The sequence below is a fragment of the Aplysia californica genome, unplaced genomic scaffold (genome assembly GCF_000002075.1).
Source record: "Aplysia californica isolate F4 #8 unplaced genomic scaffold, AplCal3.0 scaffold00130, whole genome shotgun sequence".
In the NCBI taxonomy this organism is placed as follows: domain Eukaryota; kingdom Metazoa; phylum Mollusca; class Gastropoda; order Aplysiida; family Aplysiidae; genus Aplysia; species Aplysia californica.
The window spans coordinates 1,215,654-1,233,415 of record NW_004797400.1 but is presented as its reverse complement, the minus strand read 5'-3'; the positions used below and the strand labels follow the sequence as shown (position 1 = coordinate 1,233,415).

The following is a 17,762-nucleotide window of genomic DNA, read 5'->3' as shown; positions in this document are numbered from 1 at the left end:
GCAAACATACGAGGTTTTTGTATTATGTTTTTTTCATACTTTCTCTTACTTATTTAACCTTGTGCTTTTGACACATTGTGAAGAAGGACTGGGAGAAGACATTAAGCAAAAAAAACGAATTTCGAAAAAATTGAGGGTTACGAGGTTTCATCACTCCACCAGCGTTATGTACATCCGCATACTATACGATTGAATGGGGTGAGCAAATTACGAACCCAAATTAGGCCTTTCATAGAGTTTGTGCCAATAATTCAGCTTTTGAGAAATTGAAATCAATGAATTTTCACTAAAATTATCACTTTGCCAATATACTAGAACCTAAACTAATTTTTGTAGTCCAATATAAAGGTAAATATGTTCATTGAATTCAGAAAAGAAGAATTTCATCTATTTATTATTTACCTAGTGCACTGTGTTCAGGCGTTAAAATTGTGGCCACTTGCTGTTTTTGGCCCAGATGAAGTGGCCCCCGATCTGAAAAGTTTGCCAACCCCTGGGCTGAGATGTAATCATAAAGAGGTGTTTAGCCATCTTGTTAGCTGCCTGGACAGCAGATCATATTTCCTACAGCTTTCAGATAACTGGAATATGACGCCTCGCATGTTTTTAGTAATAATCTTTTTTTGGTTAAGTTCGCTTTTGCAGGAAGAAACAATAGTCAAGGAAAATTCGAATTCAATGTACAGTTATTTGAGAGTGATAATTTAGGTAGGTTTCGGAGGGGGGGGGGGTTGTTGTTGATGTTCTTGTTCTTGTTCTTATTGGTGTTGTGCTGTTGTTGTTGTTGTTGTTGTTGTTGTTGTTGTTGTTGTTGTTGTTGTTGTTGTTGTTGTTGTTGTTGTTGTTTTGAGTATAGTGATTCCAAGGTGGATTATATTATGCGATGATGATGAGGGGAAAATGAGGTGGAAGTAGGAGGAGAATCTAGTCCGCTTAGAGATATTTAAGACAAAAGAGCATATATTTATATGTTATGATATTTTGATACATACATGTATTTCTTTAATTTCCACACTTTGTACCGGCAGTTTTTGTGCTTGCAAATAAGGGGGAGGGGGACTAGTCATTAAGTTTGTCAGCCTCCTCTCTCGGTAGCATTTTCAAAAGCATAAACGTGGACTACAGGCTCCAAATCGTAGAAAAATCGAAAAACAAAAGTGAAAATAGCAAGGAGCTAAAGCGAAAACAAAATGAGTATTAAAGACGCCAACCATCAGGGCAGGTACGAAAGCTGTCTTGTTTGAAAGGTTAATCAAAGTGAGACGAAAAACCAGGTAGAAATGAGGCCACACACGAAAAACTTTCCCACTACAGAAATATAATAATTAACAAAACTTATTCGAGGCGACATCACCTAGCTGTGAATGAAAACAAATCCCGAATTCCCAATATTATTAATGTATGTTCACCCGTAAAAATGTTAAAAATATTTTCGTTAAAATAATCTTATTCCCACTGTGGGCGAAACGTTATAATAACTTTTAAGCGCTCGATGGGAACGATGGTCTCAGGATTTTCCAACAGTAAATTAATTTAACTAAGGATGTGAATACACAAACAGAAGGCAAAGACGTAGAGATGGCAATATTACAAATTATGTGTTAGCAATTTGGTTTCAAATTTAGCTGGGGCAGCTTTTCGTGGAAAGGAAATAATATCACGACATGATTTTAAAGCTGTAAAAAGTCGAGAGAGAAAAAAGAAGCACTCACTACAGCCACGAGATAATTAGGAGTGACTGATGAGAGGGGCCAGAAAGAGGTGAAAAGGGTATTTATGATGCAATGAAACAGTTTTGAGAGTTGTACACAGGCTCAAATTTAAATTATTTATAAGGCATACGTCTATTGGTGCATTTGACGGCGACGATATTCCCAAATTGGGGAAGGGAATCCGTGATTATTTGATTATGCAGATGCTTCTCCCCTTCCAGCCATACACGACACAGGCAGGGTGTGTCTTTCGTGTGATTATCAGGCGATTTGTCGTGAACACAAAAACACGAGTTTGATTCCCTTGTAGGAGAGAGACATTAACGAATATCTCCCATTTCATGTGGGATAGAGGATTTAATCTAGACAAGGGTGAAACAGCTCAGTTGGTATCGTGCTGAACTATGGAGAAAATGGGCCTAGTTCTTAGACTGGGGAGTTTTTAAAGGCTCTTTCCTTCCATTTGGATGGGTCGTATCGGGAATGGACTATAAATTTGATGTCCCGCCTCTTAAAAAAACAACTTTACGGTGTCAAAAGGGACAATGAAGCAGCCATCCTCCGAAATAGTCTTTGGTGTGTAGATCTTGACCCCTGGGAAAAAGTCTGTTTGGGGGGAGGGGGGAGTGGGTACTGCTGTGACATAAGAATAATTCAAAAGAAACAGTATCAGTTGAGAGTGGAAATTGTTGCAAAAACAAGGGTTTTTCCCACCTCATGACGACTAAATAGTAAATATAAATAGTTACTAATTCAAACACAACCCCGAGAGCTATTTCGTGTCCTCTCTTTGTGAATACAGAATGAAACGTCAACCGAAATCGTGACAAGCTTTTTTTCCCTCGAGAGTACACATAAATTATAACAAAACTCCAGCAAAGTTGAGAGACACACGGCTCGCTTCCAAACAACAGAAGAGCTATGAGATCATAAAGAAAACTTATGTATATCCCTGTGGTGACAACACAATAGCAACGGGCGGTTCGGAAAACCACGAATATCTCCCACTTGTTGGGGTTTTTTTCCCTTTGTTTCTTCCTTTTTAACAGTCTTGCTTTTCCCATGCACATGCTGACCAATATCGTGTTAATGTGCTTCTCTTTACTCTAACTCAAACTTTTCTCAAACAAAAGCATAGTTACTTTTGTTCCCCACGGTATATTACTCTCTTTACCAGCTTTTTTTTTTTTTGTTGCCCTCCACTATTACGTCTGATTGTTTGTTGAGGTGATACGGTGAGTTGTTCAGTCTCTTGGACGGCGCTCAAATGGGGTGAACTTAATCAGATGCTCTTCATCGATTGCTGTGCGAGTTTAAAGAGGAAACTAAAACCCTTTCAGTAGGACGCATCCTCTATTACTCTCCCCCAAAATGTAAGGCTCGCCTAGTTTAGTTTAATGATCACGTAAAGAAATCATAAACTTGAACACGACTCGGCTCAAGGCCAGGTAGAAAAGCTCCTCTGTTTGTTGCTTCTTTTAGGCGGTTTTGGCGCTAAAGAACTCCTCACGGAAACGAAATGATGAATGATCCGACAAAAGATACGTTGTCCTAGCCAAGCACAGTGCACGCGCAGCCCCGCATCAGTTAAGCCACCACGGAGCTCACAATAAGTTCCCATTGTGTCGGCGTGCAAATAGTTTATTTTTAGAGCAAAATGTGTCTTCGCCCCAGACTAGATTTCTTTTTCATCCTCTCTATGCTCGCTTTATGTAGTCTTTGTGTCTTTTTTCCTATTGAACATTATGTTTACCAGTGTGATGCTATACTCTCTCTCTCTCTCTCTCTCTCTCTCTCTCTCTCTCTCTCTCTCTCTCTCCATCATCTATATATCTGTCTATGTGTCTATCTGTCTAGGTGTCTATCTGTCTATCTATCTATCTATCTATCTATCCATCGATCTATCTATCTATCTGTCTGTCTGTCTATCTATATCTCCCTCTCTCTCTCTCTCTCTCTCTCTCTCTGTCTCTCTCTCTCTCTTTATCTCTCTCTCTGTCTCCGTCTCTCATGTGCCTGTCTCTCTAATAGCTCTTTGCTTTCTGTCTCTGATCCTCTCTATCTGTTCTTAAACACACATTCGCACATACACACTCACGCACATACATACAACCCCTTACCCAACACACACATACACAAAGACAATCTCTATTGTCTTCCTGTTCCCAAGCACAGCTTTTAAACTACATGGTCCCACATTTTTCTCTTTACTCACATTCACCAAGTTACAGAATTCTGTTCCGTTTATTTATGAAAAAAATAATAAGCCTAAATTGAAATGTTCTGTTTTATATTCATTACTGAAAAGGTTAAGATATGTTAAAACAGTCTCACTAGCTGTCGGCTTCAATCCCTCTGTGAAATTTTATTATTGCGATGTCGGGGGGGTTTTTTTGTTGCTTTTTTTTTTTTTGGGGTGCGTGTTTAGAGATCGAAACGAGGAGAAACTTCAAGGAACAAATAAGACATTTTAAACAAAAGGCCAGAATTCAGAGAAAAGCTGTTTGAAGTCCATGCTACTAAATAAAACAAGGAATAGCTACAGCTCGAGATAATATTCCAGTTGAAGTAGTTGTCACATAAGAAAAAATTGGGTTCTCATATAACAACAAAGCTCTTAAACTAGATATATGATAGTGGTAACATTCCAGAAGATTGGATTAAGTCTATCTTTATAGTTTTGCTTCCAGTGCCACACAAGGTGAGTTGCATAGAACAATAAGTGCTGGGAGCACTGATGGAAAGAATGCGAAAAAGTTTAAGGCCAGAGATATCTCAAACATAATTTGGCTTTGTTCCTGACAAAGGCACCTGGAATGCTATGTTTACCATAACATTGTTAATGGAAAGGTGTATTTAAGCCCAGAAAGATTTATGCTTATGCTGTTGATCAATAAAAGGCTTTTGGGAACGTAAGACTCGACGAAGTATTTATACTCGTAATTATGAGAGAGCTAGATATAGATGGAAAGGATTTAAAAATTTCAAGGAATCTTTACTGAAACCCAAACACTACTGTAAGAACTGGCAGAGAGTACAGCTACAGCAATTATAAACATATTATTAAAAGAGGGGTTAGACAATGCAGTGTTAGGCCCGCAGAACTCTTTCACATAGCGAAACAGTTGTTTCAGAGCACCCAAGCACACAAACAAATGAGTGCCTAACTATGATCGTCTGTGACACTCCATGATAAATTATGATGACGATGCTTTTTGTTAGGGTTTTTTGGGACAGAGGAGGTACATCCAGGACTTGTGGCAAGTGGGATGGAGGAGAAGAAAAAAAAAAGATCAGTGGAATGGGGTGGGAAGGAGATGAAGAAAGGAAGGGATAAAGAGAGAGGGGGGAGAGGGAGAGAGAAGGCAAAGAATGTCAAACAAAAAGTAACGCATTCAGAGGATATTTGTTTCACCTTTCTCGTTAATATTTGGCATAATTTTTACTCACTAGACGTTTGGCACCGTTGACAAACAAACGTGGTACAGGTAATAATAATAATTTTAATTATATGTTGATATATATATTATATATATATATATATATATATATATATATAACATAATATATATCATGTATGTATGTATGTATATTATAACAAATTAGTTAAGTTGTCATGGAGAGCGGCAAGCCAAAAGTCGATAATGTTGCGAGTAAAACTCGACTTATAACACCTGGTGCAGGCACGTTGAAACAAGAGAAACGGTTCAACTCCGCATTATCAATGAATAGAAATGTTTGGCTGCTAGCCAATATTCTGGCTGGACTTCGAGGATATGTTTGCAGGTTCAAATCCCAATAAGATACGGCATTCCTCGTTCTTCCTAGATCAATCCTCGACTCGCCTTCGAAATGGCCCAAACTTTGCTTAGCATGGTGTTAGTTGTTTTACTCTCTAGCCTGCTCCGTAATCCTTCCAAAGGCCCGAGAGGGCCTCGGTTCCATAAGGTACAAAAGCTCGCTTGTCAACCCAAAAGTCCGGAGTTCGATCCCCGCTACTGTACATTTGTTTGTGAGTGTGTGTGTGTGGGGGGGGGGGGGGGCATTTATTTTGTTTTGCGTTGATTTGGTTTAGTTTTTTCCTCATGTGTCTACACGTCGGTCTACACCTTCTGATCCAAGGGTATGCCTACAAATTTTGGAGATCTCGGTGTAAAACTTTCGCCCGTTAGATATCCCATGGTGCCTCTAAAATCGGAAATTAAATCCAACTAACAAACTGAAGCCACCCTAGAGTAGGGCCCACTTTCGAAACCGACACGTACTTGCGTGTCTGGCAAGGAATGATTCAACATTCTAATACTATTTAAAGAAAAGTACGTAAAATCACCTGTACTATGAGATGAAGATCTAACAGTCAATTGTTCCCTGATCTGTAGCAGATGTAGGAGAGGCAATGAGCAGGCAAGATCTCATCATAAGCTACTCCAAACTCAACTGCTCTTCCTTTTTATTCTATAGCTTCCATTTCAAAATTACTTTGTGAGATCAGAAAACAAGGACACGGAGACGATGTTTTGTTGATAGTGCCCAATGCTAACATTTTGGATTTCACTTAGCTCTGTGTATTTTTTTTCTACAGCAGTTTCCTGTTTTTCCTATCTCTTACACTTTGTTTTGAGAACATGTGTAACGAATGTATTTCTGTTTTGAACGTTTAACTTTCAAACGTGACGCTCTTCTTAATGGCCAATACGTTTTAAGCACTCTGTAGTAAGGACAACGGGATAACATTTCCACTTCTTTCATTGTACGTACCATATCATTGCAAAACGTTTAAGTCCCTGTCGCAACTACTTAGGTCGTTCAACTGGCGCACTGCTCCGACTAATCTGGAACGGCCAACCTTGGCTTTGCGGGTGACAACATCCCATACATTCACAGAAATACTTTATTTGATTTTTTTTTTAAACTCCTCTTCGTGGGGATCGAACACATGTCTTCTGCGTGTCCCGGTGAACGACCTAACCATCACCCACAGACACTAAATCCCTAAACATTCTGAAATTAAATCTTGATAAAGTCCTCAATACGAACACAGTGGTCGCGTATTCAGTATGAACAACATTTGACAAAATTAACTCAACCTGTTCTGGGTAGCAGCGAGACGGTAGACTAAACATAAAGATTAGCTGGAACAGCATCTGGGAGAACTGAGAAGGAAAAATAATTAACGAACCGGCCGGAACGCGCGCAAAACGGACAGTGCTAGGCCAGGTAATCCTGAACAGTTTAAGCGCTAACAAGCTGTTCCTGCTGCTGCTGCTGCTGCTGCTGCTGCTGCTGCTGCTGCTGCTGCTGCTGCTGCTGCTTCTTCTTCTTCTTCTTCTTCTTCTTCTTCTTCTTCTTCTTCTTCTTCTTCTTCTTCTTCTTCTTCTTCTTCTTCTTCTTCTTCTTCTTCTTCTTCTTCTTCTTCTTCTTCTTCTTCTTCTTCTTCTTCCACACGAGATGGTTCTTAGTGACTGTTAACTTCAATTCTCAACACAACCTGTACATTCCATCTTGCACACCAAACCTCACAATAACCCCTTGTCAGTGAGCTGAATTTTTTTTATAATGTTCTCCTTGCACTGCACCAGTGAGTACTTGAAATCGTCAAGCCAAGTTTTCACATTTCATAAAACAAATTACAAAGAAATGCTATGCAATCAGCTGCTGTTATGTTTGTAAGTCTCTAAGCCATCATTTTGCTATATTATTATCCCCTCTTTCTTGTTGAATTGTATGTGTTCCTGTTAGCCTTTTTTAAAGCTATCTAATTTATTTTCTTTCGGACTTTTAATATTAATTAGTGAAGTGCATGTACACACTACGTAATTGACTGAGGCGTTATTTGAAATAACTGCAAATCGTTGTTTATCTGCAGCACAGACGAGTAATTGAGTAATGATCAAAACAAGCTGGCGAGCCTTTGTGCGTACAAAAACAGTTTGATATGCTCTCGGAGAGTTTCTGTCTGCTGTAATAACGAAAATATCAAGCTCGGGTTATTGGAGCGAGAGCGCTAAATAGTCTAAACGAAAGAACCTTTGGTAACTGCTGAGATCTTATAATCATACCGTGCACAGTATCCCTCACACTTGTTCCGGCATAGGAACCAACAGGAAATTGAGTGAACCTGGCAGTTATTTCTGGCACTTTTTAAATAAACAGAGCCCCTGCTTACGCATCTAGGGGCAGCCATTCCCTATGAAATAAAAATACACTGTAATATAGATCGTCGAAAGCGGAAATAAAGACAACATCCGCACAGTAATGTTTGAAATGTTATCTACAGGTTTATGCCTTTCGTGCGGTAGGTCCTAACATTTATAGACTGTTTATATTGTGTTTCTTTCTCCCAACTTTCAGCTCTGACGGTAAAGTACATAACAAGACGATTCATCATGGAGTACGATCCTGATTTAGGTGAGGAAATTAATAAATTGTGATCGCTCCCCTATATATTCTCAAAGTCTACGTATTTCGTTTCACGTATGTGAAGTATTGAAAAAAGTGGGTACAGGGGTGTATTTAACAGTTATCTGTGCTTCAAAGTGCATCTAGCCAGGGTTTTTTTTATCCAGTAGATTTAAAAAACGGATGGTATATCGATTGATATATTGAAGGACTTTTCGCTTTGTTTAGAGAGAGAGAGAGAGAGAGAGAGAGAGAGAGAGAGAGAGAGAGAGAGAAAGAGAGACAGACAGACAGACAGACAGACAGACAGACAGACAGACAGACAGACAGACAGACAGACAGACAGACAGACAGACAGACAGACAGACAGACAGACAAACAGACAGACAGAAAGACAGACAGACAGACAGACAGACAGACAGATTGTGTCAGTGTGTGAGTGTGTGTGTGTGTGTGTGTGTGTGTGTGTGTGTGTGTGTGTGTGTGTGTGTGTGTGTGTGTATGTGTGTGTGTGTGTGTGTGTCTATTGAATAACGTTGATTATTTTCAATCTGTAATATAAAGAGGTGGAATAATATTAAGAAGCTAGCCTGGAATAGGGAAATGTGGAAAGTGTTTATTTGTAGCTCATACCCTGATGCTGGGTGAGAAAGACAATGATGATAATGATGATGATGATGATGATGATGATGATGATGATGATGATGATGATGATGATGTAAAACCTGTCACTGACATCTTTTAACAGAGGGAACCTACACCAAACACGAGGACTGGGACAACCAAGACTTGATTGTGCACGTCATGGATACATGTGATAAGGTGAGGTCAACATGGTCCGGTGTCTACGTTAATGTATTTCCATGTTGTCGTCTTTTCTGATTAAAAAAAATATATATAAATAGTGTAATTATTGATGATTGTATGGTATAGCCATGTTAAATCGATATTGTTGTTGTTTTCTTAATTAATGATGGTATAAAATTGTTGTTGTTGTAGAAATGTTTAAGATTTTGGAGAAAGCGGTTATTCATTAGGTCTTTTTAATCACTAAACCTTTTTAAAGGAACAGACAAAGTTACAGGTTCCCCGACGGTAACCTCGTGCCACCAACACCTTTACTGCTATACTTAAAACATAATTTTTCCCTTCCTAATCAAATTTCTCCTTCAAGTAGTTACATTGACGGCTATATCGCCCTACACAATGGTAGTCTCCAAGTAACTGAAAACTGCCTTGTTGACCTCAATGCCCAACGCAGCAACCCTTAGAGAAAAAATACTAACTGTAAAGCAGACATCTTTTTAAAAAATGCAAGCTGTAGCAATTGTGTTGAATTCCCCTCAGCCCCCCCCCCCCCCCCCCACACAAAAATTGAAGATTTTCCTTTTTCTTTGTAATTATATAAAGGATCCGGAACTGTGGCGGTTGTGTGGTCACTAACTCCTGCCCCCCCCCCCCCCCCCCCCCCCCCCAAAAAAAAAGGAAAATCTTTGTGGATATTAAATTTGCTCTTCTAACTATAATATGCATCAGATCTATACATAATTTAGTTGTGACATTAATAATGCTAACTTTTTTTTTGCCTTTTCCGGCCTCGTTTACGGTACGGTGTCGAGTGGAGAAATAAACTTCTTTCTCTTGTTTGTCGTATCCCCTCGTACGTGGTTTTTATTGTCTTCTTATCCTGTTTCTCTAATCCCTCTATCCATCTTTTCCTAGGCTTGACTCTTCCTCAGATCTCTGGTTGTATGCTCTCGCTGCTATATTGTCGGCGGTAGTCTTGACAGGTGTCCAAATGATTTTATGGGTTGATTTAATTATCTGTGACCTCCAAGCAGGGAGTCGAGCCAACTACCCTTGTTCTCTGACTATCTCGTTTCTGACCCTGTCTCCTCTTGTGATGAAAAGAGATTTTCTTACGCTTCTCGTTTCGCAAGAGTTTATTTTACTTTCTAGACTTTTGTTTAAATTGTCCACGTTTGGGTTAGGTAATTCAACGTTGGCATGACGATGCTTTTAATCAGTTGGCGCCGTGTCTCCATTGTGGTATTGGGGAGGGAAACTAACAGTGCCTGCTGGCCAGTCTCAGCTCTAATCGTTTTATTCTGCTTTCTATTTCTCTGTCCATCTTTTCGTCGTTGGTGGATAAGCTTCCCAGACATTTTAACTCTTCTACTTGCTTCTTTTGCTGCTGTCGTCTGTGATGTTTAGTGGGTCTTGTACCTGGCAGATTTTCATCGCCTCAGTTTTGTACCGTGCTGATCCTTTGCTTAATAAACTTTTGATCAGTTTGTTTACGTGATCTTGAAGGGTCTTCTCATTGTTGCTAAGTATGCTCTGATCGACATAAAAAAGAAGGTCTTTCGTAGTTTTATCTTCTTGTTTAGCTTCCAAGAAGAAGAAGAAGAAGAAGAAGAAGGAAAAGAAGAAGAAGAAGAAGAAGAAGAAGAAGAAGAAGAAGAAGAAGAAGAAGAAGAAGGAGAAGAAACAAAAACAATGTTAATCATGATAATAATGATAATAATAATAATAATAATAATAATAATAATAATAATAATAATAATAATAATAATAATAATAATAATAAGACGAAAAATTATAATAATAATAATGATGATGATGATGATAATAATAACAAAAGAAATAATAATAATAATGATAATGATAATAATAATAATAATAATAATAATAATAATAATAATAATAATAATATTTTTTTTTAAAATAAATAAATAAATAAATAAATAAATAAGAAAAATAAAAAAAAAATTTAAAAAAAAAAAAAAAAAAATAATAATAATAATAATAATAATAATATGATAAACCGTGTGTGGGTGCTTAGCAGTTGCTCTGGTGTGGATTGCTCCTTTTTTACCTTTCAAACATCTGTCGTCCTTATCTCTCCTCTTTTTTGTGTTGTTACTCCATTTAAACACTTCTAATCAAGCGATGCAAAACTCTTACTAAAACTAATCTAAGCAATAAACCATGTGAAAGAGTGACTAGATGTATTTACCTCAGAGACAATGTTCTTTATGAAATCTTTTTTTTAATTGTTACGGTTTGAATAGTCCTTTAAAATGTTAATACCCGAAGACGCCACGTGTGATTCGTTTGGTACGTGTTGCTAGAGTTAGATCGAGATGCCATTACATTATGCGTTTCACCGACGAATGCAAAGCTTCCCGGGAGAGCTGTTGATGCGACTGTAAATGTTTAGATTGCGCGAGGCATTTGTGCGCAGGCTCCAATTTGAAAGTTGTTAACTTGACGCAATGACGTCATCTTTTCAGACGCTCACCATTTGTTCAGGGGTTACCTCCCGTAAAACAACTTACAGCAGAACTTGCATAGATTTTTTAATCCTTTATTTTCAGCTTAACATTCATAATCCTGAAGCGGGTGGTTGGCGGATGCTCTGGTTTAATTTGCTTCTTTCGTTTCAAACATCTGTCGCGTTATCTCTCGTCCTTCTTTGTATAGGTTTGTTACTCTCGTATATAACCTAATTTGTTGCAAGTCCCGTAAAACACTTATTGAAACATAAAACAATAACCCTGACATTATAGAACAGGGTCCATCGCATGAAAATAAAAGCCTATACTCATTTTAAAAATCTAGTACAAAGCTTGAAACTTGAGAACTTATTTTTGAGGATCTGTGGATCTTTTAAAAATTGTATAATGCGTTACAGAGCATCTTGTTTATGGAAGTGTGTGATGTAATAGCTAGGCTCTTTGCCGTTGCAGGCAAAAGATGTGCATGACTCCAATGCACGCGTAAGGAAGTCTATTTTAAAGAATAGCTCCCACTCCCAGTCGTTTTGCCAGGACCCTCTATGTCGCTGGTGGCCCTGACAAGCGGAGCCAACTCTGCCCACCTCCTAAATTTGATAAAATAATATATTGAAGGGGGAAACAAATCATTTTACAAGTTTACTGGTGACCAATAATTCCGACGTTTTGGTGGTATTGATTAGATTCGGCAACGTGAATTGAGCTGTCTAATGAAGACTCAATGATTGGTATTCGATTCGTTTATTTATTGTCAACGTGCGTCTTTGCATTCAATTAAATTTTCTTTAGACTGGAGATATTGTAACTAATGTTATCATGGAGGATTTTTTAAATAAGGAATTTGTTTGTTACATTTAAACCTTTAAGGGTCGTTTTGTCTTAGGCCAGTGTTGAAACCCGACCTTTTGTACTTACATTCCTAGACAAGAAATGAAACCTAAAAGTATTACAATGAAAAAGGTTTATATATCGAGCCTTTTTAAGCTATGCAATATTGCTAATGGGGAATACGACTCATCAATCGGACGGCATACTGCAGGTTATGCCTGTACATCTGCTTGAGATACAAAGTGGGAACAACAGCTGTACGTGCTTGAAGATCAGGGCTTGGTGTGTCTAACTGGTAGTGAGGAAAGCTAGGTTTTCAAAAGTTGTGATAATCTTTACGTCCTGGATTTCTGTGGACCAACAATAATATTGACTTAAAGTTTGAGGTAGCGCGTAGCTGTTTAATGTCACAGTGTTACATCGGAACATACTGTTTTGTAAAGAGGTACACAGTTTTACAAGGTTCAATGGTACCCACGTCCTGCTTGTAGCAAATATACGGAAGCTCACGGAAGTTTTATCCTATTTTTTTCGTTAGTTATTTTTAAAAAATTACATTTATCTAGTTAGTTATTCATTTATTGATGTATTCATTTTTTCATTTGTTTATTTATTTAGATTGAGTAATTTCACTTCGCCTATTTAAGACATTTTTTTTTCACGTTTTCCGGCCAACGTCTGAGAATGTTTCTATCCCCATCCATATGTCTTAATGGTAACAAAGCTGACACTGTTCGGTGGTCAGGCCTTATTGAAAACTTTCCGACTTGGTATGTACAAGACGACACCTATCGGATTTCAACAAGGTGAATTCTAAGGGTTATGATCTGTGCAACAAACAAACCGTTTAAAATGTAGATTGACGTGTAGGTTGGTATTTATTCAATGCTTAAGATTGCCCTACATCACATAAAACATACACATTTTACAGAAGGGACTTCCATGAAAAAGTATCAATTTTAAATGACATACATATCAATATAACTTTAAAATTGCGTTGGGTTTTTTAATTAGGTTTCTTTAATTATTCGGTTGTACTTATACCTTTCCTCACGGACATGTCCAGGAAGAAACATGATAGAAACAGTTGCGTGAAGTCAACAGATATATGGGTGGAAAAAGCACCAGGCCTCAACAATGAGCGGGTAGAGAGTCAAGACAGCACTTCGATACATGAATCTGTACTTGTAACACAGGAGAAACTCAATGTCAACCCCACAGAGAGCTGGTATAAGAAGCAGCTCCTGGTTCAATTCCCAAGTTTCCAATTAAACCTAAACATTTAATTTTTAGATATATTTTTTGTCGTACAATCGGTAGTTTTAATTAAGACAGCCTCCAAATACCTCTGCGTAAAGCTTTTTTTTAATGAAAAGGGCATGACTTCTGAAATATTGGATATAGGCAGGCTAGTAAATTGAGGGTGGTCAGATAAATGTGAATATACCCAGTTGTAAAACTATAACAACGTCTGATATAGGTTCCGGGTTAGGACACCGTTCAGAACAGTAGAAATACTGGACAAGTAAGAACTTCTAACTAACATTTTAAGCTGACTGGCTTCGCAATTTTGCGGCCAGTATTTTTCCAGTCCAAGAGTTTTTGTGGGCATTGCTGGGAACACGTATGCAAGTTTTTCTTATATCCCTACGATTTCAGTGATCAGAGGACAGAGTGAGACCGTTTCGAGGAATTTAGCTGTCAGAAGCTGGATTTTTTTTCTTTTTTGGCTGTTGTTGTTTTAGGCTATCGGTAATTTTTGGTTTGTTTAGTTAGCTCTTTGGTGGAGTCTTTTAGGTGGATTTTAAAAGTTTTTTCTTTTTTCTTTTTTTTTTGCATCTTATAAAAGACTGAATTCGAAAGTCAAAGGGGACAGGTCCTCAATGTAAATAAAAAAGAGCACGCATCACAATTAAACTTCTAAAATTCTGGAATTCAGCAGGAAGAATAAACCCCGTAGCGCGAACATATCTCAGAAATAGGATCATTTTTCCAAGCCATTTCCTCTTTCAAATCGCATCCCCCATCAGACAGATGAATGCCAAATGTAAATGTTGCTGTGTGACCCCAGGCTGCACTTGAGCCGGGATACGAACTTTCTCCGTTCATGCCATTGATTGTTATGGCAGTCTTCGACGCGAGGTGCCATTTGGTATGCGTTGGAACTTGAGTAAATGCAAAAACATTGTATCTAACTTAAGGGGGGGTCGCTATTAAGTCTCATGGGCTCCGGTTATGCAGGTTCTGGAGACGATTTAACGTTATTGTAAATGTCAATTAGGCTCAATGGTTTTACCTGTTAAAGTAAAGGTAAAAGAGGAAATAATAGAAAAATTTGCCTGTTGATCATTGTGGTGTGCGAGAGGGAAAAGAAAGAGGAAAAGGAGAAGGAACCTATAGTGGAAAAGGAAAAGATAAGGAAATCAGACAAACTTTGCACAGGTCGCTGTGAAGAAGCAAAAGCATTGTTTATCAAGACATCTGTGGATATCATGCCCTTACAAGTCAAAGTACAGTGTCAGCGGTTGAGCTTATATCTACAATATTCAGTTTCCTTAAAAATAGAATATAGCCACGTCAAAGCGGCATCAGAACAGAGTCTTGTGTAAAATACATCAGCTGATAACAGTCGTATGTCAAAAGACAATTTCATGGTGAATTAAAAACCAAGCAACTTCAGGTGTTCCTACCTTGCTAAGAAGTTGGCTGTCAGGTTCAGTCGAATCATTTTTGTCTAGAGTCAGAATTTAATTGAACTGTCTGAGCAGGATTTACCTTCAAACACCTCAGGTCGTTCTGTTCCCCATCAATCCAGGTAAGCTCTCACTGTACTGTCGACAGCGCCTCTGAGACGTGGGAATAGTGTTGAACGGAAGGTCACCGAAGGTTTCATTGCCAAATATTTGGCAGAATCCCACAAGATGCGCCAGGAATGGAAATATACAATTTGTGATGTAACCTTTTCGATTTTTTTATATTTTTTTCAAGCGGAATCTTCAATGTCATTCACAATTTGGCTGAGGTATGGTGATAGGTCTGCAGGTGTCATAGGGGTCTTTGATAGGGTTTAGAAGGAGTTTTTGTCTCTGGTTCTCTTTGAGACGCCCAAGTGCGGATGTTTTGAAGAGCAGCATGAAATCGAAGGATGAGCAGCTTCTTTTCAGTAAGGGAAATCGGAAACACCCGGTGTGCTAAACCTGTTCGCAACGTGCTTGCTTTTCTTTTTGTTTCGTCAGTTTTTGTAGGGTTTTTTTGTTTGTTTGTTGTTGTTGTTGTTTTTTTGTTCTGTTTTGTTCTTTTTTTTGGGGGGGGGTTGTTGTTCGGTTGTTGTTGTTTTTTGGGGGGCTGTTCTTTCGTTTTTTCGATTGCAGTTTTCTAGTAACAACTCGTGCACGTACAGCTTTTTTTTAACAGCATATCTCTCTCTCTCTCTCTCTCTCTCTCTCTCTCTCTCTCTCTCTCTCTCTCTCTCTCTCTCTCTCTCTCTCTCTCTCTCTCTCTCTCTCTCTTTGTTGATGCGCACAGTTTTCGCAATTCCGAACTTTTTTTAAAGTGAGGAGCCTAAGGCATAATTTTCTTTTAGGGTCTTCATTTACGAAGGTTTTGCAAATTCTGACAATTTGAAAAGCCATGAAAACACTCTAAGGAGTGAGAAAAGATGGTTTTTGCATTTATACCTTTCTTTCACATCAAAAACGCACGCGTGTGGTTTTAAGTGGCCACCCTTTCGGTATATCCCTTCACCAATTTGACCTTTTTGACGTGATGTGGTCGTACTCGTCGGACTGGCGCCACCACGGGGAAGGCGTCAGGCAACTAAATATGTGCTGTGTACGTGTACGTTTAGTTTAGTTTGAGTTATGATTTTACGGCGTTCGCAACTGCATTTAAGGTTATATGAGCGTCAAAGGGTGGATGTCAACAGATAAGTCCTAATGGGGAATCAGGCTTACTCTACTCACCTCTGTCGCCTCAACAGCTAAAATTCTGCTTCGACTATCAAGGCACCCAGGGAATAGCATTCACAAGAGAGTGAGAAACGTACGAGAGAAGTAGAGGGAAAATGACGATAGCAAGGATGATGAAATAAAAAAGCAGCAGTTCCCCATATGTTGTTCCGGCACAGTATAAGCATGACATGGATAGATCAACCCATCTACAGTTCTACTGTGCATAAAAAGATGTTAACATCCCCCCTTTGGGAATGGCCTAAAGACAACTTCAGTCAGTAGCACTGCCCTGGTTGGGGGCACGTTCCCTTTTGACTTGATACCGCGTGGTACTTTCCACAACTTCCATCCAACGGAAACGCTTTTATGCTGGAAGTAAACATCAGACAAAAGATACATCGGTATCTCAAGAGCAACTTACGCAAAGAACATAAACAGATTGGTGACGAGGAAAGATTAGGACGGTCCTGTCGGAGACGGACGTTAAATTCGTAGCTCGTGCCTCTGAAACAATATAACAGGCGTGATAGGTGCTTTACACCTATAGACTTACTTTGTACTAAAGACAAGAATGACATTTGTTTTTGTGAGCCTGTAATCAAACAATCAGAGGACAATCCATGTTCGCCAAAGTCTGCTCCAGATATGACACTTCACGCTGATGGTGTTGAATACGAAATCAAGACAACACATAAAGTACGTTTTAAATAGGCGTCGACTGTCACAGTTTTTTTTTTTGTATAGTGATAGCTACCTCAAAAAGGGTACGGAATAAATTAACACAGTATGGTTAGTTCAAACTACGATAAGTCGAATCACTTATCATAAATTAATTCATTGAGAAAAACATCTACATAAAAATAGTCCTCCAACTCCACGCTATGAGAACAAAAATTTGGTTCACTCTATAGTTGTCCAAAAAAACACTTATGTTCTTCCTTTAATAGCTATTTCCTTTTAGTGGCGTGTTACTTTCGGGAGATTAAAGCAGACATTGAGTCTAGAAAAAGATTTTATTTTTATCACTTGAGATTGTCCGACCAGAGTAAACTGTTCCACACTTCAAAGCTTCTTTAAAGTACAGGAGCTCATAAACGCTCGTCCCGTGAACACTTTTGCAGATTCCGAACATTGGTGCGCTGTACATTAACCTGCCCTAGAATTATAGTACTCACCAAGAGTACTCCAACCTGGATAGATTACGGTCGTTCTGGTGGGACAGGCACATATCGTTTAAGTTTAAACAAATCCTGTGGTAAATGTCTGCCTCCTTTCGTAAGTGGAAATTTCGATAATTGGTTAAACGACGATTTAATTGTCTTTCTTCGAAGAAGACGAAAGCCAAGCCAGATTCGTAAGTGGAAATTTGGATAATTGGTTAAACGGCGATTAAATTGTCTTTCTCCGAAGAAGACTTAAGTCAAGCCAGTTGTGAGCTTTGAAAATTCACTACCAACAACACTAACAACACCAACAACACCACCACCACATCATCAGCATCATCATCATCATCATCATCATCATCATCATCAGCATCATCATCATTGTATAAAGAAGGTATTAAAACAGTTAAG

General features: G+C 38.6%; 1 protein-coding gene across 1 annotated transcript in view; it reads left to right on the top strand.

Annotated features, from left to right (window-relative positions):
* The window catches only part of LOC101850411 (ras-like protein family member 12), a gene marked incomplete in the record, with an annotated part of 34,299 nt that overhangs the window by 10,493 nt on the left and 6,044 nt on the right, over positions 1–17,762 (top strand). Inside the window, 2 exon segments of the mRNA XM_013081445.1 lie at positions 8,064–8,120; positions 8,860–8,933. Coding sequence (XP_012936899.1) covers positions 8,064–8,120; positions 8,860–8,933 — 131 coding nt within the window.